Source organism: Manis pentadactyla, chromosome 9 (assembly GCF_030020395.1).
Source record: "Manis pentadactyla isolate mManPen7 chromosome 9, mManPen7.hap1, whole genome shotgun sequence".
Taxonomy (NCBI): Eukaryota; Metazoa; Chordata; class Mammalia; order Pholidota; family Manidae; genus Manis; species Manis pentadactyla.
This window is the reverse complement of record NC_080027.1, coordinates 51635192-51658914: the sequence shown is the minus strand read 5'-3', so window position 1 is coordinate 51658914 and position 23723 is coordinate 51635192. Positions and strand designations below refer to the sequence as shown.

General features: G+C 44.3%; 1 protein-coding gene across 4 annotated transcripts in view; it reads left to right on the top strand.

Annotated features, from left to right (window-relative positions):
* Positions 1-10318: 10318 nt before the first annotated feature.
* The window catches only part of GALNT18 (polypeptide N-acetylgalactosaminyltransferase 18), a 312633-nt gene continuing 299228 nt past the window's right edge, over positions 10319-23723 (top strand). The window contains exon 1 of one of the 4 annotated variants that reach the window (XM_036918020.2): positions 10319-11037. In XM_036918020.2, coding sequence (XP_036773915.1) covers positions 10803-11037 — 235 coding nt within the window. In that variant the 5' untranslated portion in view covers positions 10319-10802. The remainder of the gene's footprint in view (positions 11038-23723) is intronic. The other 3 variants (XM_036918018.2, XM_036918023.2, XM_036918017.2) reach the window with 3 other exon arrangements.

Below are 23723 nucleotides of genomic sequence, written 5' to 3'. Positions count from 1 at the left end.
AATATTGAAGTAAGTAAACTGAAATAGCTCAGCAGGTTGGGATTATTCAATGGAAAGGCAAATAGGCCTACTCAATGACATCCTCCCATTTTAACCTCATATTTGATAAATTTAGTGATTTCAGTCAACAACAAAGTATGATGTTAAATAACTTCTCTTTAAAAAGAGGGGAAAAAGATGGCTTCCCATTCCCGGCAGCACATGTGAACTGTCCAGTTGTCAGTGGAATGATTCCAAGCCTGGAGCTCAGTTCCCACTCCAGTCTCCCAAGTCAGCTCCATGTCCCCCATTGAGTGAGGGGGAGCACCCTAGGGTGGCTAGGGCAGAGGGATTGAAGCTTAGTCAAAGCCCCTGGCCTCTCTTCAGTAAACACAAGCTGAGGCAGGATGAGTAAGCAGCCATGACAGTCATGGGCCTTCTTCAGAAGCTGGGTTGGACTGTTTTCTAGACTACTGCAGTCTTTAAGGGGTTTAGAAAAGTCACAGCGGCTTGGAACTTCCTCAGAGAAGCACAGGGTGAAAGTGATCCCTCAGTGCCTGGACTGAAGGTGTTTCCAGCTGTGAGCATGGTTCCATCACTCCCTCCTGGTGGGCGGCAGCCTAGGTCTAATGTGGGAAGTGTCCTGCTCTGTTGGGGTTTAGATTCACTATTCTCCAGTCTTGGACGGATGCCCTCCAGCGCCCCTATTCTGGGCCATTCAGACTCAATCCCTAATTTCCGAGGCTGATGATACTGGACCTTGCACAGTGTTGCTTGGGTGGTTCGCAGCACAGCCAGGGAGCTGGGCGGATGAAAGGCCCATGCATGATTCCTCCGTCTTCGGGTGACTGATTTTTTTTGTTGTTGGTATAATAAGCAGCTAAAACAATGTTCTTTGGTGAAGATCTAGGAGGCTGATGTAGGAAAAAAATATTGTCTGACAAGTGGGGAGAGGGCCCCCCGGCCTGGGTTCTGTAAGGCTTAGACCCCGTATTGGGTCCTCCAACTATCTGGGACTCTCAGCCCCCACTGAGTTACTTGAGACGTTTGAATTCCATCTCGAAGTCCCATTAGGAAAAACATCTCCAGTGGGAGATAATTAGGTGGTCAGAGAGGCCACTCTGCCTCTCGTCTTTTTACTCAGTGATGACATTCTGGCCGGGAACCAGGACCACTGGAAGTATGACTGTTGGAGCAGTGATGTCTCTTGCACAGCTTTTGTTAGCTTGAGTTTTAGGTGTAATTTTGTTGCTATGATAACTGTAATTTTTTTCATTGTTTTCAAATTGTGTTTTGGAGTGTGGAAAAGCAATTAATTTTTGTTTATTGGTCATATATCTGGCAATTTGTTAAAGTACCTTACTAATTATAATAAATTGGCATATATTTGGACTTGTTTATGTATATAATCATCAGTTGAGAATAAGGACAGTTGACTTTTTTCAGAAACAATAAAGAAGGAAGACATGTTAGTATATGTTAGGAAAATTCTTATCCTAATGGACTGAAATAAAAGGGAACAATAAAGAAATTGAGTTTCAATTATCCGGAGATTCTTATATGTTGGATTTATTGTTCTCTGACACTATTAGATAATACAAAATTTAAGCAAAAATATTATTCATTAATTTACTTATTTAGTTAATAATTTACTTATTATTCATTAAAATACTTATGCAGTACTGTGATAGGCTTTGAGGATATTATTGTGAGTAAAATTCAGAGACCCATCTCTGCCCTCTTGGAGCCAATAGACTAAGGTTGTTCATCAGTTAGAAATCCAGGTGGGAGGTGAAGCCTGTTTGGTTAAGGTCATGGTAGAAGACCTGGAGAGAGATGGAAGGATTTGTGGCATAATTAGTAGTTAAAAGCAATTTCATTTGGTCTTGGATTGGGTGTGAGGAGCAAAGGAGAGGGAATTATTGAGGATAACTTCTGGGCTTCTGGTTTGCACAGCTGAATGGTGCTGTCATTCACTGAAATGGGGAACATTGAGAGAGGACCAGATCTCTGAAGGTAGGGAGGAGGGATGCTGATGAATTTTGTTTTGCCATTTTGACCTTGGGATGCTTCTCAGAGAGGTGTTAGTGGGCAATTGGATATACTGGTCTAGAGCTTGGAGGAAAGACCTGGCTAGAATCATCATCTGTCTCTAGAGAGTAATTGATAGTTTAAGTGTAGATGAAATTGGTGAGGCTAGAGAGAACAAAGAAAGAAGAGGAGAGAGGCTTGGATGGAATCTTGAGGGGCTACAACATTTAATGGTCGGGTAAAAAAGGATAGGTTGGCAATGGGGAGAGGCAAAAGGAAATCCAGGAGAGTGTTGTTCTGGAAGCCAAGGAAATTAAATATTTATAGAAAACAAAGTTCACATCAAAAGCTACTGAAAAGTTAAATAAGATGACTCTTGAGAAATGTCATTGGATATTAACTACATTATAATCATTAGTGCTATTATTGACAGATATTTTGGAGATGATTATCATGGTTGAAAAGTTAGTGGAAGTGAGAACTTTTTTTTATGAATTATTGGGAAATAAATGAATCTTCACTTTTGTATTTTGGTTTCAGAGTACAGCATTACAAATAAGAATGTTACCTGTTAAGGCTTACAGAAATTAACTTTATGAATGACACAACCTCAAGATGCTGAACCTACTATTCAGCAGTTGCTGGAGGCCTTGCGATGAAGTTAGGGAGAGATGGCAAGGAATTTGCCACATCTGTCAAGTTACTTGGGGACACAGGGTCCTGAGAACTCTATTTTGGAGTCTGTCAGCTCCCTCATCATGCAAGCAAATGCCTAGATATGGGCACCCATGCACAGTGGAGAATTACAAGCTAATACCTAGATACACTTTGCATTTAGACTCTGCCGGGAAAGTAATCATAGTGATATTTGTACGTACATTCTGCCACATCAGCCTATCCATTGGCACTTGCTGGGGCTGTTATATCAGGAGTCATCCATCTGAGCACTTTGTACTTTTGTGCATCTGCATTTGTCGTGGAACTAAGTATATAGAAGTCCTTGATGACACATTTCAAGTTCTCTGAAGAGGGACTTTGGGCCTGCTGCAAATGCAAGCTGTCCCCATCTCTGGTCTCTGGTTCTGTCATAGGAAGCAGATTGTTGACTATCTCCCAGCTGCTTCTTGTCACTTACAATTTGGGCTTTCTACAAAAATCACTCTGTTCTGAACAAGCCAGTCACCTCACTGTTGTGACAAGGTTATGTGTCTGCTGAATATTTAATTTACCATCTGGCTGGCAGCAGAGCCCAGAACATACTTAAGAGCTCCAGACCATCATATGCCAACCCTGAAAAGGTTACTTCTCCTTATCCCTGACTAGCACCAACAGTCCCTCAAACAGGTCCAGTGCTATTTCTCTGAGACTTTGGGAAGGAGGGCTCTGTGCTATGAAGTAGCTGAAGGAGTTTTTGTTCTTAAAACCAGAAATCAGGGCAGCTCAAAGGGATTTTCCTAAGAATAGGGGCATTTCAACATTCCTGCTTTTCTTCCTGCCTTTTTGAAGCCCACACAAGTTTTCATGGAAGTGCCTTTTATGGTTATAAGGAAATCTGTGACTCTACTTCTGTTCAGTAAATGTGACTTTCCTTTTCTGCACTTAACCAACCAGATTCCCTCCTTTGCAAAGAGGAAATTTAATAACTCTTTTCCTTGCTCAGGGGTGAACATCCAGTTAGGGTTTGGAAGCATTTCTGTTTTCAGCAATCCTCTTTACAGATGCAAGTACTTACAAGAAGTGTCTTACTCTTGAGTCTTAGACAGTATTTCCTTCACTGATGATAGATATCCCTTAACAGATACCCAGGAGGGATGTGGTTTATGGAAAGAATACTGGACTTGGATTTAGAACACCTCTATTACCTTTACTCATTAATGTTTGACCTTAGATACAGTTCCCTCACCTGTAAAATGGGTATAATGATAACTTACCTAACGCGGTTGTTGTGAAGATCAAGATATGATATGTGTGGGCAGAGCTCTGAGGATTGAACATACTCTCATACCATACCTGCCCTAGATATAGGTGGTCTAACAGGACACATTACTGTTCTTGTAGTTCTACATGGTTCTACTTACATAAATTATACAGAAAACCAATATTCATCTCTAAGTAATAAAACATTAACAATATATGTTTAGTCCCTGGGCTACAGAAGGGTCTGGTTTCTGAATATATGCTACCTAATATGTATAATTATGGACTGGAAATGAACTACCATGACTTATTTAAATAAAAGTGTTAAGTACTATTAAAATTAACATTTGTTGAATGCTTACCACAGACTTAGTAGGAAGCTTTACAAGTATTTCATTTAATCTCCACAGTGACCTTATGGGCTACATATTAAGTTCTCCTAATAAGGACATTGATATACAAGAACTTAAGTAACTTGTCTAGATTCACAGAACTAGTAAAAGAAAGATCTAGAATTCAAAGTCTGTCTGGTTACATGTGTGTAACCACTATGTTCTGTTACTTCCTGAGCGTCCTTTTAAAGAACAGGAAGTCAAAACCTTTGTAAAATCTTTTATTGCATCTCCACTAGCAGACAACTCTATAAAAATGTTATATATGTATAATACACAAAACTAAAAAATGGCTCTGGGTGAGCAAAAGAAAGAGGTGATGGTTGATACATTCCTGCCTTCATTGCATGGTAAAAGCGTTTATGTACCTTGATTCCTTTTATTTTTTCAATAGCAAACACATAAACTAGCATAAGGAGCTCAAGAACTCTGTGTGTGTGTGTGTATGTGTGTGTGTGTGTGTGTGTGTGTGTATGTGTGTGTCTGTTTGTTTCACTTGACAAAAATCTTCCTCCTACAGTATTGTTCTTTTCCATGTGACCATAAACCATGAAGGAAGACAATTTTCCTGGGATGAAGAATTATCACTATGAACATCAAAGGTTGAGTTGTGTTTGGTGTGATGTGCTCAAAGCCTACCATTGTGCAAGTCTGGCCTGGCCATTTGTTTGCTAAGTACAATAGGTATCCCTATCTTACAGATGAGAAAATTGCCAAGAGTACTTACAAGACTAGCTCAGGTCACAAAGCAGAGGAGCAATCTATCTGTTGTGAAGCAGATTTCAACACAACCAAAAAAATCAGTTTTTAAATAAAAAAATATAATTGAATTTCAGAAGTATTACATTGAAAAACATTCATGTAAAATTTCAGACATTACAGATAAACCTGGAGAATGTTCAAAAGTTGGCTACTACCCTTAATTGTGGTTATTCTAAAGAAAGCCTGTAGTTACAGTTCCACGTGTTTTGATTTTCAGATTTTACTGTATATATGACTCATCTGGGAATTTTGTTAAAATGCATGTTCTGATTTAGGAGATATGAGATGGGTCTAACATTCTGCATTTATAATAAGCACCCAACTTATGCTGGTGCCACTGGTCCACAGACCACACTTTGAGTACAAGATCGTAAGATATGTGCATTTTTAAATTTTAACATTATCACTGCCTAGCTGCATTCCAAAGTGACTGTAGCAATTATACTTTCAGCAGCAGGATATGTGAGTACTTATTTCTCTTATATTCTCTTTTATACTTTAAAATTATCACATTAAATCTGTCAGTATGATAGGTGAGATATGGTATTTTAAAATGAATTTCCTGATTTTTAACAAGATTAAGCATCCTCTCGTGTATTTGTTGAATATATATACCTTTTCTTTAGTTAACTGCTTGTTCATATTCTTGGCCCATTTTTCCATTTGGATATTTTTGCCTATCTTATTGACTTTTATGAATACTTTATATTTTCTGGATATCAACCCTTATTGATTGATATCCAGATTTAATATCAAGTCTATTAAATATCTTGCAAATATTTTCCTCTAGGTCTGAATTGGCAAACGCCCACACAGTAGAACTGTTTAATGATTGAATGGAAATGAAGCCCTTTAGAAGTTGCATAACTACTTATTGGGGAGGAATTTGGTGCCACCGTCAACTGCTGGTGCCCTAATCTTTCATATTAATATGATGATGTGAGATTAGAGTGTATCAGATTAGAGTTTACCAGATTGTGTTACAGAGTGTATTTGTTGGCCTCCACTAAGCAGTGTCTCTTTGACAGTGGCAGTGCAGGTCTGTGAATCATCTCTGCATTACCAGACCTAGCCCTGGACCTAGCACAGAGCAGGCACTCTGAAATGTTTAGTGGATGAGTAAGTGGACAGATGGCTAAGTGGGTCTAGTTGCAGGATTTCTGTCAGCATCTTCCCTGCAATTCATCTAGGAGTTGCTCTGGGCCCTTCAATAAAACAAAAGAGGAGCCAAGAGTCCATTTCAAGGATCCTTTTCTCCTCTTTAGAGGACAGTTCCCTCTGGTGGCTTGTCATCTCTCTTTTCACTTACTTTTCAGATACTTTGGTGCTCAGAGAGTAATGGTGAGAATAGTTAATACTTATATTTACATTATTTATATATATGCTTGTATTTATAGTATAATAATTGGAGTGACTTAATGTGCTTGATATACATGAATTTATCTAATTCTCACAACATCTCTGTGAGGTGATGATGACTATTATTATTATTCTTATTTTATAGCTGAAGGCACAGACAGGCTAAGTAATTTGCCCAAGATCACACAGCTAGTAAACGGCAGGGCTGGAATATGAACCAGCTGTTTGGCTCCCTAGTCTGTACTCAAGAGACGACATATGAAAAACACTAGGCCTGACACAATGTAGGTGCTAAACTGAACATTCCTCTCTTTGTCCACTTTCCCACCTTTCCAAAGTATGGCTTTTCCAACAATGACGTCTCAGTCCGTGGGTTGGCAGAATCCAATTTTGGACCTAATGTTGTCCACAGCCTTTGTCTCTGAATCTTGCATCCATCCCTGCTGGAAGCCCCTAAAATCCATTTTCTGTGGGACCTGGCAATCCCACTTACCACACATCCAGGTCAGGGATTGAGGCTTTCCACCTTCAGGGCCCACTTTTCCCTTGGGGTCCCCAAATTTCAGTCCCCAAGGCTTTGCATGGTGCTGCCATCTGGTGGGTATAGATGATCACTGACATCCCTCTCTGATGAGTGGACTCCTGCCATTGGCCAACATTGGTCCACTCATCCTTTTTAACTTCCAGGTCAGGATACCCTACTTAGAATGTAATCAGCTGGTAGTTAAACTCCATCAGTGACTGGCTTTTCCAACCCTGGTATCAAAGATATTCCGAATGAAGGTTAATATTGGTGGGATGACAGTGTGGCTGTACTTGTGGATAAGAAGTCCTACTTAGCTCCCTTTCAAGTCATAAGAAGAAGGCAGCTGCCTATCCACTACAAAAGATGGGTGAAATCCAACATTGTGCTAATTTTAAGGAGACTCTTTTAAACATCTATAGCCCTTTTTGTAGATTCTTTAAGGTACTCACTTTCCTTTGAGTGGAAGTACACCAGGTTCAAATGCTAGGCATTAAGTGTAAAGAAATGCATTATACTGGAGTCTCTGCTAGGCCTGCTCACATCCATTATCTAATGAAGTTCCCAGTTATCCTCTGATGAGGGGTTTATTTAAAATAACAGTGAGAAAATATTTAGTAATTAGATAAATGACCTAACTTGAGAACCAGAAACATCCTTCTATACAAGGATGATTTTTAGCAGCTTTCCAGACTCAGAAAAGAGTCCCATATTGATATTATGAGACTCAGATTGTACGTACTTGTCTGGAGTAAAGCAGGCAGAGCCCAAGGCAACTGGTCCTTCAGACAAAGCCTCAGGGTCTCAAGAATTACTTGCTGGATTGAATGTAATTGAACTGAAGGCCAAAGATATGAATCTCTACCCAGATATTATATATAGGAGGGCTTACATGGGGGCTAACTCTTTCTAGCCCTGTGACCATAAAATCTTTGTGGTAAAGTCTTTGTGCTCCCTTCCAGTTCACTCTTTTATAACAAGGAGCTGGGAGTTGTAAGTAGAAATTTGAAGGTACTGGGGGCAAAAATGAAACAAAATGTTCCCATTTTGAACATCCTATCACCCTATGCAGATCACTGCAGTACTGATGGTAAAGAGAGATGTTATGAACAGAGAGCTAATGTACCGGAGCCTAGCTAGGCAAGATGAGCACCTGGCTGCTTGGAGCTTTAGTTCCTATTAGCTTTCATTGAGCTAAAGAGCCCTGATTACTGGTTTGTGGAGAAACAGTAGGTTGGAGTTCACAGAGTTGAGCTCCGGCCTGGAAGGAAGCTCACCTGATCCTGAGCACCCACTCTGTGCCCTGCACAAATTAGAGTGCTTTCTGGGGCATTCTCTCATTTAGTCTTCACAACCAGTACTTCAGCAGGTATTGTTCACGTTTGACATGTGGGGAAATTGAGAATTAGTAACATTTTGAAACTTGTCCAAGTTCACGTAACTAGTAAGTGGTTGGTCTGGGATTAGAGTTGTGGAATCCGGCTGCACTTCCACTGAAAAGTGTTTGAACTGGACAACTTGACCCTGTGACCTTTCAGAGAGGAAAACCCGTTCTGCATTTTTTCTTTTGTTTCATTCATCCCCTCCACACTTACAAACTATCTTAGAGGATCATCTGGACAACAATTTAAGGTGATGTAATCTACTTTGTTTTCTCCTTGAACATCATTTTTTTTCCCCATTAAGAATGTGAAAAATGAGTATTGTTTCCTGTCTGTCTAGCCCTGTGGTGGTTCAGGAAAATCCTGGGAAGAGCTGAACTTCTAGGGCTCCTCCTGGGAGAGGGTATAGAACAGAAGGAAAAATTAGACCTTACTGTGAGCAATACTCAAGGCCAGAGCCTGTAAATCCATCCAACCAGCAGAAAGTCCACATCCTTCATGGATTAGATGGTCATACTTCCAGAGGAGAAGAAAGGGAGAGGCATGTTTTCTTTCCACCTGGATGCAGATTTCTTTACCTTGATTTTTTTTTTCAAAAATAGTGCATGTTCTCTCCTCTCATTTAGATGGTCCCCCTCTATTCTTTCCCCAACTCACTTCCAGCTATGGGTAAAGAGAAATCTTCCCATGTCACTACATGGTGTCTATTTTCACAGCATCTTTGGGGATTTTCTATAAGCAAAGCACTAGTCGAAGGGCCCCGCTGGCTGATGGCCAGAAAGTGCCCCTTGCTTGGCTTTGAGCCCTCCCCCTTTTTGGGGTCAGTTCTTTGAATTCAGAAGACATCACCTGAGGGAGCACCTTGCCTACTCTCCCACTGCTGCCGGGGTGCTGGTACAGGAGGTGGGCATGCAGCAGGCTGCCTCCCTGACTTTGCAGGCCAGGGAAATGTACCCCTAGATGGAGAAGAGGATAGACATCTGTGTTTTAAAGTCTTTGTTTAAAGGAATTCTAGTCAGGTGCTGACAAGAAGTGAGTTCAACAGAAAGGGATTTGCTCTAATAACAAAATAGTGCCAAGGGTTGGAGTCTAGGCATGTTCCTTTGCTGTCATGTCAGTCGCAGTTCTCCCTAATATCAGTCACAAACAGCATGCAGAGGAACTTTATAGTTCGCAGAGAGCTTAATCGCCTCTCGCTCCACTCCCCCACCCCACCCCCGACACACACCGGGGATATTTCTGGGCAGGGTTTCCTCGTACCCTGAGATGAACTCTGTCCCACATGGATGACAACTGGACTGGGGTTACAGGACAGCTTTGTTTTGGGAACTGCACAGGCTATAAAAGAAAAAAAACACCCTAGACCAGGCAAAAATCTTCGAGGGGTATGGTGGTGGTGCTCCAAGATCTTCTAGGAGATTCCTAGGAGGGTTTGCTCTTTGACAGTTGCCAAGTCTGGAGACATCCAGGTGGCCGGCAGACAGCGCGTCTAACAGGGCGGAGGTTGAAGTGAGGCCAAGGAAGAAGTGGATGCCCATGAGGCTTGACCAAAGGCAAGACCGGGCAGACGATCCAGCCCATGCTTCCTTGGCCTCTCTGCGCCCTGGCAACCAGGAAAAGGGTCCAGGGGTCGGTTGGTGGAACCAAAGAAGCCCCGCGGCCGCGAGGAGTGAGGGGCGCTGAACCGCGCAAACCCCCAAAGACAGGAGGTTCCTGCGCGAGAGTTGGAGGTGGAACTCCCCTAAGAGATGAAATCTGCCCATCTAGGGACTGGGACTGGCGGCGCGCCCTCTCTGGAAGCTTCAGGTCTGGGGCGGCCAGCGCGGGCGTCGGGGGAGGCTCAGGCGCGTCCCTGGAGGGCGGGAGGCAGGGGCGGCCAGCAGGTGGGGCCCGGGGGTCGGACTCCGCCCCGCCTGCCCTCCCTGTTGGTCCGCAGCCGCCCAGCACCAGCCCCTCTCCAGAGCCGGAGCGCGATTGGTGGTGGCTCTTGTCGCTCGGAGGGGGCCGGGCCGCCGTGCTCCGCGGCTCTCCCCGCCGCCACCGCCGTCCTTATAGCAGCGCGGGCCGGTCGGACTGCCAAGGCAACCGGTTCCTGGCGATGGGAAGCGGCGCGGCCACGGACCCGGGCTGTGGCAAAGTTTCCCAGACGCACGTATTCCGGCGCGCAGCTGCCGGACACCCGTGACCGCTCCAAGAAGGGCTCGGAGGTTTTTAATTTGGAAACAAAATCCACCTCATTTCCTTTGTCAAGATCTCTCCCCGAGTGGCCAGCGGCGGGAGCTCAAACTTGGGTACAGCAGCTTCACGGGCAGCAGACCCGGCTTTGGGGAACCTCCGGACCCAGGTGCTCGGGCGCCAAGCGGCCCTTGGCTTGATAGGGGGTGTGAGCGCGGGGGAGTCCGGGGCGCGCGGCGAGGAGGGTTCCCTGGGAGCTCTATATGGAGGAGGGAGCCCAGAATGGTGTGCACCAGGAAGACCAAAACTTTGGTGTCCACTTGCGTGATTCTGAGCGGCATGACCAACATCATATGTCTGCTCTACGTGGGCTGGGTCACCAACTACATCGCTAGCGTGTATGTGCGGGGGCAGGAGCCAGCGCCCGAGAAGAAGCTGGAGGAAGACAAAGGGGACACCCTGAAGATTATTGAACGGCTGGACCACCTGGAGAATGTCATTAAGCAGCATATCCAAGGTAGGGCGCCCCGGAAAACTTGGGCTGCTCACAAGGCCCGGGAGTGCCCAGCGCCGCGCGGGGTGCGCTGGGGCTAGTGCGCACCTATCGAGCTACTGTGGGGCGCTGAGGCCGCAGTCGCTTGGGGGCTGCGTGTCCGCTTTTGCCTGAGTTGGGGATCCTCAGTGTCTGAGGCCGTGCGCTCTTCTACAGGGCACACGTGTGGGTGTGTGCAGCTCGCTGGCGGTGTGGGGGCGCGCTGCGCACGTGTCCAAATGTGCTTGTGACTCCGCGGCTGGTTGATCGCGGGCTCTCCGGATCGCACACAGGTTCTGTTCAGAGTGTGTGTACGTGTGAATGTTCGTGTGTGTACAAGAATGCGCTCGCGCTGGCCATCGAGCTCATTTGGCCACTGTAAAGGCTCAGGGCGAGATGCCCGTGTGGCCCCAGCTGTTGGCGTTTGGAACCCACCGGCTGCGGGAAGAGCCGGGGCCTCAGCCCTGCTGTGCGCGGTCGGTAGGCGGTTGGAAACGCACGGGGATCTGAGGCTAGTGGTGATGCTTAAACATATTGCGGTTCCCACCCCCACCACACCAGAGAGTCCAACACCTTCTCTTGGAGTGGGCGTTGATTCGGGGAAGAAGCCCCGGAGTCTGGAGCTCTGTACACTGCGGTGGCTCTTCCGCCCAGGACGGGGAGAACCCTTCTAGGGCTGCGCCTAAACAGCGGGGACGCTCGCGGCCGGGTGAAGGCCGTTCCCTTCGGCAGGTCCACTGCCAGGCCCAGGGAGCGGCTGGGGCGGAGCAGACCGACCTGCGCGGGTTGGGTCTGGAGTCTAAAACAACGCCGGTTGCGCTCCAGGCCAAGGGGAGGATAGGGTACTGGGCGCTCTCCAGGGCGACCCCCGTCTGATGAGCTGTCAGAGGCAGGGGATGGAGAGCTCCGGGAGTCACAGGCAGGGGAGCTGAGAGTGCACACACACCATATACGTGCGTCTCTCACGTTCGCACTTCTCTGTTCTTCGCCTCCCTTCTCCCCCTGCTTTCTACCAGGCATGTGAGTCTCTTAAAGGCAGGAAGCTTCATTCACCTGGACACCTAGTAGGCCAGCCAAGCTCTGGGTCCAGTACCAGGCAGACCTTGGCAAATATCGGGTTGAACAGAAAGCTTTCTTTTGCAGGAGCACTCGTGTTTACACGTGGGTGTCTGGCTCCAACCCTTGCACCTGCTGTCCCTGCCAGGTTATGGGCAGCTCTGTCTACATTTGGTCTGTTTCCCACACGTGCAGAATAGTTCCCTCCCAGAGGAGGTTCAGGTGAGTGCAGGAGAGGTGTACATATCCATTGAGTTCCTGATTAATGTCCTCAAAACAAGTGCATGGCTCCAGGACACCTCTGCAGAAAAGGAGACCATTGACAGCTTCTCCTTCATACCTGTCTATGCCACTCAACCCCGCACTGGGCTTGCCAGACCAATTTATCTATCTGATGGTCCTCTTGTTGCTGTTTATTACTTTTTCCATCCTATGGGTCTGGATTGACAGTTAATCAGCAATAGAAGTACAATGATTCCCCTAGGGTGATTCAGAATGTTCCCAGAGAGGCACAAGGCCTTATCCCTTACTTTGACATTTCCAGTTTGCCTACAGATTTTGAGAGATTTTCATTCACAGATTCTGTGTGTGTATATGTTTCTGGAAAATGATTCTCTTGTGCCTTACAGTCTAGTTGGGGGGCAAGGTACTGCTTTGAGGAGACATTGTTAACCCATGAGCTCATCACAGAATGGCCACCATCATGTTGAGTGTGTCCCTATCACATGATTTACAAAGCTGTACATGAAAATGAGCAATGTTAAAGTTGAAAGGAGCCTTTGTGATTTTGTTCCCAGGAAACCTTATGCAGTGGTTGGAACTTTCAAAAACAGAGAGGTGGGAAAAAAAGAGGCAGCCGGTCCCTTAAAACGTGTTGGTCCAGTTCTCTTGTGTATCTGTGAGACCATATTATATGACTCCTGTGGATAATCAGAAACTCCTTTCTCAGGACAGAAAGGCAGAAGCCACATCCTGTAGGAGTTGGGGAAGGGTCAGTGACCTGGGGGAGACTGGACCCCCAGCAGGTGGGGGGCCCCAGGTTACTTGGTTATGCCAAGATGGGGTAGTGATTGCTAGTGACAGCTCCCCTAGTGGTGCTGGAGCCATCCTTGAACTACAATTTGGGGAATTTAAAGTAAATTTAGGGATTTACCTTATTTAGGTGAGGGGCCTACAGAGTTTGGGAGTAGCTAAGTGCAGTTCTTTCAAGGCAGAGGGTGGAAAGGACAAGATCAGACTCTCACACTTGATGAGATAGACTGTATATGTGTATTCCACTGTCAAGTTTCCCCAAGTCAGAGTCAGTAGAGCCTTTTGAGCATCCAGTTTACCCTGCTGAGCTGAGTGTGATTAAGGGAATAATAGCAACAGCTAAAAATTATATAGCACCTCTTATGTGCCAGGCACTATTCTAAATGCTTTATGTATAATCACTTATTTAGTCCTTGTAACCCTATGAGGCAGGTAATACTAGAGCCATTTTACAGGTGGAGAGGTTGTACGATTTGTCTAGAGTCACGCCACCATGTGGTAGCGCAGGGATTTAAACCCAGCTAATGCTGCTTCAGAGTCTGTGTCCTTAACCACATAGCATACTGTCTCTTAAGAGGGCTTGTGAATGGCAAGGGAGACAGAGGTCCCTGGTGTTGCTTTATGGTGGGAATGGATGTCCCAGTGAGAGTCCTCAGAGGATGGCTGAGGGATGATGGAGTCGTAGCCTTCCATCCCATTTGGAGACTCTCCTATATATCAACTCAGGAAGTTGTGGATTTTATTTTGTTTCATGCTGAGAGGCAGAGGTTACATTCATTTAAAAAAGTGTTTGTGGAATACCCAGGACATTTCCTGGAAAATCCATGGAGAGTAGGTGTTGAATGGGTGAGTGGATGAGTGAATGAATACACAGTACAGACAGCCCATTGCACTGGTTAGTCATTAATGAAAGCGTTTCCGTTCTACAGCTAGTATGTTTTGCTTTGGAGCCTTGCTCAGGCTCCTCTTTGCTTTGGAAGGAAATTTGTTCAGGAAGCTGCAAATGTCACAAAATGTTCTGCAGGATGTTCCATAGGACCTGCAATTAGAAAAGGCTTTGGAGCATCACCCTCGAGGTCTGTTCTAGTCATGACTGAAAAGTTTATTTTCCTTTTGGAGGTTACTGTGATATTTCATTTTAATTTGTTTTCTGATTGAATGATTTAATTAGATGGTGTTTGGGAATCTCTTGGGAATATAAATTGCAGTTTTGAGAAAAAATTTTTTTTTTAACACATAGATGGTAAAGGAGAGGGTGGGTAACTCCAGATTTTAAAAATGACATCTGAATGAGCTGGAAACACAAAATAAGTGTTTGGACAGATTTGCTCTTAGGAGGAGAAAGATGGGATTGCTGGAGGTGGTGAGGGGATGGAGAAGAGAGTGTCCCAGGGGAGACCTAAGTGTTAAGAAGCTGGGAAATGGAAACATTGATTCATGCCTTACTTTGGAAGTCCACTAGGAAAAATATAGCTCTCCCTTTTTCCTGGTTAGCATCTTTTTGAATCTGTAAAATAATGTGCCAGTATTAAATAAAACATTTTAAAGTGTATGGAATTGCCTCTAGTCCACTCTATTCTAATAACAACTATTTGGTATTTTGGGCATTCCCTTCTAGCTTGGTCCACCTGCCTCCATATTTAAAAATGAAGGTGTAGTCATGGTTCAATACATGACTTCTGCTTTTTTCAGTTGCTTTTTGATAGAAGCATTTTTTCTTGTTTGCTGCATGGTTTATTGATCCAGCACTTACTTATTGGAGACCTAATATGTGCCAGGTACCATACTGGGGAGGTGACTCTGGGTGCAATGGTGAATTGAGACACTCCTTCCTCCTGTCACAGTGGCCTTGTTTTTAAAGGATGATAGAATCTCCCTTATTCAACACAGTCTTGGTTAAAGTTAGTCAATCGAGAAAGTGTTTAAAGCAGAGAGTAAAATAGAACATTACATACATGCACTAAATATTTTATTTTAATACTGTTCAAAATATACATTTATTTGCCAGTCTTTTGGTGTAAGGCCAAACAAGCCTTTGTCTTTGAGCTGGGTCTGCCAATTGTTTTTCTTCTCATCTTCCATGCATAAACTGCTCCCATAATGTGCTGTTGACAAAGTCTGATTTCTCGTTCTGTTTTCTTTAAAATTCATTGAGAACTGGAAGATGCTTATGAAGCAATTGCAATGTAGTAGCCTAAATTTTTATGACTTTGGTCTTTTCAGCTATTTTGTTCACATGTAATTTGGCTGCTGTTTAAAGTCTTTATAAAGTCCTTCCAGAGCATTATAAATTAATTTTCTTAGAAACAACAACTCTCATCGTTTTAGCAGTCATATCCCATTGGTTTATATAATACATAATTTAATTATGGTGTTACAATGACAAGTTATTGCAGTACATTTGGGAAGAAACCCAGTGGACTGTTGTTAAGCATACAATTCAGTTGTTAGCAGGAGATATGAGTGGGTGCAAGAGAGAAAAAGCTGACACAGAAGGATAAGGGTAGCCTGGGGCTCATTTTACAGGGGAATGAGAGCATGCTTCATCTGGAGAGGTGATTAAGTGGAGGGTTTTTAAAGAGAACTTTTACTGTATTTTTAACAACTGTATAATATTCCATCACTAACAGACCATGACTGATTTAACTACTTCCCTATTATTGAACATCTCTTCTATTATATTAATGTAGGTCACATCTTCACCTCACTATGTTCTTCTTATGAATTATTTTTAAGGATGTATTTCCAGAAGTGGGATTATTACTGACTCAAAGAGTGGGAACATTTTTATGAAAGATTGCTTTTCAAAAGGAAAATCTTTCTATACAGCCACTAGTAATGTATTATTGTGCTGGTTTCATGGAGCTTGGCCAGCATTGGGTGTTAATCATTCAACCATTTCTGGGCAAATGTGATCGTTGTCCAGTGTTCTATTCTTTTGGTTTATAATTGGATTACTACAGACCTTAGTATCATCCCTGAGCCCCCGAGTTTACTTTCACCTTGTATTGGTGTCCTTTGTCAGTTTTTCTATTGGGATATTAGTGTTTGTGATTTATGTATTTTATATGTTTAATTTACATAATAACAAATGAATGAATGAAATGTATATTATGCTTGTATTCTACATTATGTACACAAGTTTTGATTTACATAGATGCCTTAGGACAGTGGTTTCAGACTGTGTCCCCGGGAAACTCAAGCTTCTAGAAGATACGATCTGGAACCTGAAAAATAAAAGCGTCAAGTGAGTTCTCCTGGACCCTTATGCACCCACCCTCTGACCTCCTTGCACTTGGCACAGCTCCTCCATCTTCTTCGGTGTTCTGTGAAATATTTCATATTTGGAAAGACTCTGCTTTTTTTAAAAAAAGATTGAAAATCACTGTTTTGGGAGAAAAAGAAAGATCAGACTGTTGTATTTCATGAGGGATGATGGTAGCATAAAGAATTCAATAGCGTAAACAAATCTAAAAGGAAATTGAATTCCTGGGTGGTGTTCTTATAACATCTATTTACTCTTCTGAATACCATGATTAATAATATATTATATTATATGACTATTTTCTAAATCCATTATCTTACTTGAGTCAAGATCATCCCAACAATGGGGGAAATGGATTATTACCTGCTTTTTGTTTCCTGAATGTTTATTATGTGCATATTAATGTACATTGGGTCAGTAAGAACAGTTTTCTCACTAATTACAAATAATGTGTCACTCTAAAAATGAGGAAATGTACTAGGCCTAGACTTTGGGAGATTTTTTTTGGTCTCCCATAGCTTTTGGATGTCACTTGGAATTGGCTGATGTCCTTCTCATCTGATCCCTCACTTGGCAGGGTTGTAAAGAAGAGGATGTGATGTTTGCTGAATGCTTAGAGTTTATTTGAGGAAAGGGTGTCATTTAAACAGTAAAGCTATTTGTCCTTTGGAATGAACTGTGGCATGTGAAATTATATTAGTAACAGTGATTAATATTTTGAGAGACTTCAATAGTAAAATTTAGAGGTTGAGCCCAGTTATCTTTATTAAGAGCCCAGGATCACATCTTCATGGAGTAGAAAAAACCTTGCCAAAGAATACAACTTTTTCTTATGGCCAAAGAATTTTCATTTTTATCTAGAAGTATGCAGGCTGTAAAATAAATGAATTTCACATTCTTTCCCACTCACTTGACATAAATTGTTATTTGCCCTTGATAAGTAGGTTGATGTAGAAGCTCAAGGAGAATTCAGAATGAAATGTCACAGAGGCAGTCTGGTTTTCTGGCTTATAAGGGCCTCAAAGGTCAACTTCAGACACTTGGGTTAGGCTGGGCTGCTTTTCTCTGGGTACTTACGGGATTCAGAGCCCCACACAAGGTTATTGGAACATCTCTACTAACATCCAATAGGATTCCTGACTTCACTTAACTTGGAGGGCTGTGGGGGCTGTTGCCTTGATTTGGGGCTTGAGGGTCTCTTGAGGATTGTCACTCTGTTTTACTGCGTGGATCCTATCCAGGAGGCCAGGACAACCCGGCTGTCCTGAGGAGAAGTGTATAAAGGCAGTTCAGCTAGAGGTGGTGTTGCACAGAGGTCTTTTGGGTGAAACACTGAGCTGAATATGAGTGATGAATGTAGCCAGAAGGCAGTGAGGTGGTAAAGAGGATTATGCATGAAGCTGGAGAGGCAGAAGGCCTCTTCAGGGTGGGGTGGGCGCTGTGGTAGAGAGCAAGGGGTAGAGCTGGTTAGGCTGTTCGCTGATGGTCCAGATTCAGTGAATTGGTGCACTGTGCTTTTTATGCTGGCCTTGAATGTCTCTCTAGGGCTGGAGGTTCTTGAATTTGGCTTTTGGAGATTGGAATAGTCCATGATGCTTACAACTGCCATCTTATCAAATCTCACTTTGCCTTTGGGCAGCTCAATTCCACAAAGCAGTGCTAGGGCGCAAGAGTTCTTGATGCTTTCCTTTTTCTCTCACGCATGCCTTCTCGTGCAGGCATATGCCCAGGGCCGGGAGGCTGCACGTCCCACCACGTTGCATTCATTCTTACTCCATCCCTTTTTCTCCTACTCAGGAGAGCATATTAGTATGCAAGACTGTGTGCTTACTTTGAAATCCCTTCAATTTATTAGTTAAACTTAATTGTTCATATACTTTGGTTCTTAAATTATTGTTAATAACAAATTACCGTGCAACTTTCCTAACATACAACATGTTGTGGTGGTGATTGGGAACCACTGCTCTTCTGGAATCTTTTGTGTGGGTCTATGTTCTCCTATGGACCTAGCTGAGTGCAGCCAACTAGAACTTTAAGCTAGAGGATTCCTGATTATATGAACATTAATGCTTTGGTAGTGTTTCTGGCTATACAATTATGGATTAAACTGTGTTAGGACCAGATCATCCCAGCACAGTTCTGAGATGTAGTTCTCTGGCACTGCTGACATTCAATTCCAGTTTCATGAAGATTTGCTTTTGGGGGTGACGAAGCTGTCCTTAGATGAGCTGAAAGCCCCAAGTGTCCAGCCCTGGTGAGACACTGGCAGGCTTCCTGTGTGCCACTGCTGAAATAGTATTGATGCTGGCAGACATGCTTCACCAGGCTATGTTTTGGCAGCACTGTCATTCAAGAGTTCACAAGTGTGGCGTTTGGGAAGTGGCAGATGCCAGAGAAGTAGCATCTGCATCTGTCTCCTAAGGACAGACGAGAACAAAGAAAAAAGATTCCTGAACAGGGGGCTTGGGATTGACCTTTTGGCATGAATGGGTTTATTCCACTAAGGTCCAGAGTTTAAGACTCTTGAGTAGAACACCCTGTTTTAAGACTGTTGGGTGCTGCATCTGAAACTCTGGTTCCTTGTTTGGCTTCACTGGTGTGACTTGCCTGTCCATGTCTGTGCCCTGGGAACTTAGAATTAAAGACTGCTGAGATCTGGGAGGAGTTGGAAGGCAATTTAGAGCCCCGGGCAGGACAGGATTTGAAACTTGGGCTAGGAAGTGTCATGCTAGTTGCATCTGGGGACATAGGAGAACAGAACCAAAATTGCTTGAGCCAAAGAATGTAAGACTAAGAAAGCTAAGGAGAGATTTGAAGCTATGAAGTGAAAAATGAGAATCCTAGCCAGACCTTTGATTTATTTTAAGAGCAACAGGCCTATAAAGAATTGAAAACTGGTTGTATCAGAGGGAATGGGAGAAAACTACTGTGTGTCAAGGACTGACAGTTGCCGTCCATACGTGATAGCTTCTTATCTTCACAATTTCAAGAGTGAGAGTTTTTGAGGTGAGAGCATTGAGGCATAGAGACTTTGAGAGTTTGTGCAAGGTCACGGAGCTGACAGGTGGTGAAGCTAAGAAGGGAAACTGCCTCTGATATCTGTGCTCTCTACAGAAGAGAAAAAAAAGAAAATCTCAGAGAGGCCTGGGAAGTTATTTTATGGAAGACTGTGTTTGAATGTGAGCTCAGGGGCCTCACGTGAAGGGGGAGACTGATGGGAGAGAGAGCCAGCCAAATGGCTTGGTCTGTCCTCGTGTAACGAGGACCCTCCAGGCGAGGGTACCAGAAGGAGGCCTTGCTTGGGAAGGGTGAGTAGGTACTGCCACAAGGCTGGGGGAGCTCTTTCTCTTGGATCACTGTGGCTCTGCCCAGATCACTGTTAGCCCCCAGAAGCTTGTCCTTGCAGCAGAGTGTGCGAGCTCCAGGCTAGAGCTCATGCTGATTCCACATGCAACTTTTGAGCCCCTACGGTGTGCCAGGTGCTGTGCTGATTGCTTTCCTGAGCACTGTTGTTGTGATGTGTCAGCTGGAGTTACCAGTTCATCCCATTTGCTCAGGATTTCCCTGTTTTAAAACTGAAATTCCTGGGTCCAAGGAGGTCCCTCAACCCTGGGCAAACCTGGATGGTTGGTCACCCTCATATCACACTGGTAAATTTTGTTTCATGATAATGCCTAGCATCAGGGCAGAAATAACCCTCTTGGTCACACCGTATCTATGTCTTCTGCTCTTGAACACTGACTTTGTTGAGAAGTTATAAAGAGGACAGTGAGGGTCCCAGCAGCCCCTGCCCCATTCTCCCCACCCACACAGGCTGCCTCCTCTCCTTTGTTATTCGTTCTGCCTTGGCATGCTCTGTTTTTTAGCTGTCTGAGCCTCTCTGGATTTGGAAAGGAAGAAACAATTGCTGTAAAGGAAAGCTCTAATAAAGTGGTGTGGGCACAAAACATCAGCAGCTGTTTATTTGCCCAAAACAGTAGGAGTCTGTATTAATAACCTTGTGAGTTATATGCTGGGAAGTTAAAAGTAAGCAAAAATCTTACTTGCGACGTGCAAATGTGACTTTATTCCTTTATTGAACTAATCTCTCTTCCTGTTTATGCTGGTGACATTTTTGTTATCCATGTGGAAGATCCTTCTTGATCTGCTGGTACGGATTTATTTGGCTCTGCACTTGGTCCCAGAGCAGGGGTGGGAGTGGGGGAGGGTCTGGTCCTCTTTATTGCAGTGCTGATGCTTTGGTGTTTCTGTGGCTGCTGCCTCAGAGGATCTGGACGGATGGGACAGCCTTTGTCTAATTACTCACCATCGTAGTGCCCTGATGGGAGAGAAGCAGCCGTGGAGGACTGGGAGGGATGTGGGAGAGGCTTCAGACCTGCCTCTCAGTTCACAGGGTTGAAGAAGTGAGTCTTTTAACATTTTGGTTTCTTCCAGTTCTTTGGTTTCTTCCACTTCTCAATCTCGGTTTAATAATAAACTGATCCCCTGGCTGCTCTATTTTCTAAAAGAATGTGTATAAAGGAAAGTATGACATACAGGAATTATGACATTGACACTCCAAGTCTGTAATTGGGTCAGGCTTTTAAAAAATAGTTTATTAGAATCTAGGGATTTATATTAGAAGGCAAATCAAGTGGAAAGTGGATAAAAAAAGTTTTTATCAATGATTCAAAAATTGGAAAAAAGAACCAGTGAGGAAGGGTTGTAGAAACAGGTCTGAATTTGTCTGCGGTAGAGACAGGAAGAGGAAGAAAATGAATATTTGTTGAGCACCTGTTACATGTTAAATACTTTACATGTGTTACATGTGAGCAACCCTGTGCGATGATGCTGTTGACCCCATTTTACAGGTGGGAAAATCAAGGCTCGGAGGCTGTAGTTAGCTTGTCCAAGGTTATGCAGTTAGTAAGAGATAAAGCCCCATTACCTCTGTGAAGCCCCTTCGTAAGGGTCTAGGTCTAGCGACTCTCTTGTTTTTCTGCTCCCCTGATGCTGATGTACAGAAAAGGGGTTCATTCCTTTCTCTTAGCAGAGGCATTGTGGATGAGACAGGAAGACCCATTCGTGAGAGTAGCGAGGCCCTGGATGGGTTACTGGGTGACTGTTTTGCTAGTCTCCTTTGGAGACATGGGAGGATGCCTGTGCCAGGAGCTGACTGGAACTGAGCGCCCTGGAGCACCGAGACTCCAGGAGTGTCTCTCTGGGGCCAGCAGAGTCGCGTTACCTGGGACGGGGCTTAGTGTAGCCAGGACCGTCTCCCCCACTCGTTCAGACCAAAGCTTTATGGGAGGGTCCTCCAAGCTCAGGGCATGGGATCAGGTTGGGGACCATAGAGGGGACTGGTGCACACAAAACAGCAGACACATGCCCAGGTTTGCCGGAAACTTCCCATTTCATTGAGGAAATGGAATATTTGGGCAAAGTATATATAATGGTGGGCCCTAAACTCTGTGGACAGAGGTAGGAGATGGACTCCAAGGCTGAAACTTTACTGGGGTCTGGTGGGGGCGGCCTATGGAATGGCTGGAGAAACTGCAGACCTGTTTCCAAGTTCCTGTTCTCTACGTGGCTGGGAGTTTGACAGTGTCCTGGGAGGTACTGCTGTCTTCTGTTGGTCACATGCTCAGATTCTCCCCTTCCTCCCTCCAACCAGCACTTATTGAGCACCTACTAAGTACTGGGGTTGTATCAGCAGAACAAAGATATGAAGGGGATGCATATAAAATGAGGTTATCAGGGGCTTTCTTCCAAGCAAAGACTTGAAGAAAGTTCGATGGGAATTGTGTCTAGGGGGAGAGAGTTCTAAGTGGAAGGAATAGCCAGTGCAAAGGCCCTGAGGCAGGAATGTGCCTGATATGTTAGAGAAACAGTGGGGTGGCTAGGGTGGCCAGAGCAGAGTGATCATGGGATGAAGGGATGGGAGGTGAGGTCAGAGAGGGGCCAGTTGAGGAGCAGCTTGTGCAGGCCTTGGAGGTCACTGTGGGAGGAATGGGGATCCACTGGAAGGGGTGAGCAGAGGAGCCTAGCTTTTAGAGGCATCAGTCCAGGCTTTTCTGTGGCAGCCTCCTGAGCACCTTAGTGGTCTTGACACTGTGCCAGGCATGGCAAGAGATGAGAAAATATATAGGACATGCTCTTTTTCTTTAAAAAGCTCATAATCAGGCTGGAAAGACAGCACAAGAAATAGTTGAGGATCTTTTGCACGCTAACTAGTAATGTGGGTTAAAATGGAATTCTAGAAGAGTGCCTTGTCAGAGTAGACATCACGGACTTATTGGGACTTATGACACATCTTTGAAGAACAAGGAGGATTTAGAGGAGTGGAGTAGGGAAGATGAGGAGAGGGCAAGTTCAGATATTAAGTAAAACCAACAGTTACCTTGAAGAGGCGCTACCTTGAAGAGGAAAACCTAAGTCTCTCGGTTTGTGTGGTAAAGAGAGTGTGCAGGTGAGTAGGCAGTGATTGGAAATCAGCAGTGCCATTTACAGGTGGGGTGATGTTGGGCAAGTCTCTTTGCTTCCTCATGCTTCAGTTTCCCCAACTATAGAAATGAGGACAATTACTCCTTAAATACTGCAGGATTGTTGTGCTGATTAAATGAAGTGATGTGCAGAAAAATACCCCCCTCCCCACCCACCCACAGCACACCCGGTTCTGCCGATCACGTGGTGGGCACGGGAGCACGGTGGGAAACACGTTCTCTTCTTCAGCCTTCTGTGCCCCCCTTCCTTCATTTCTACTCTCTTTCCATCTTGGAGCTGGCATAGAAAATATGTCCAGGAGTCTATTTTCTGGTTGGAACACCTGGTATGTCAGATTTGAACCCTATTTCAGTGCAATTAGGCATGATGTGTGTATTAAGAATTGCTCGGTGAAATCCAGCCTGAGATGGTCAGAAATGAGATTAGGCTAATGCTAATTATCCTTTTCAGCTGAGACATGTTGGAGTGTGTCAGTTTGACTTGACTACTGCTCTGAATTTCTAAGCCTGGGACATGCCCCTGTTTGTAGAGAAATACTTGTTTGTAGAACCCACTTTTTATTGCAGTGGGCAGCAGAACTTGTCAGGAATGTGCTGTGTTTGTTGAAAGTTTGGCTGGTGGGGGAGTTATTCAAGGTGTCCAGGTACCTGGCCAGAATCCCATTTCCCTAAATCCCTGGTGGAGGAAGAGTCTCCTTGAGAAGAGATTTGGGTGTTCTTGTGTTTCAACCTTTCAACAGAATTGGTTGCAGCCACCTGTCTTCTTGATGGGGTGAATTTGATTTAACTCAAAGCAACGTGACTTATAATTTCAATTGCAGGCAGGAAGGTGAGAT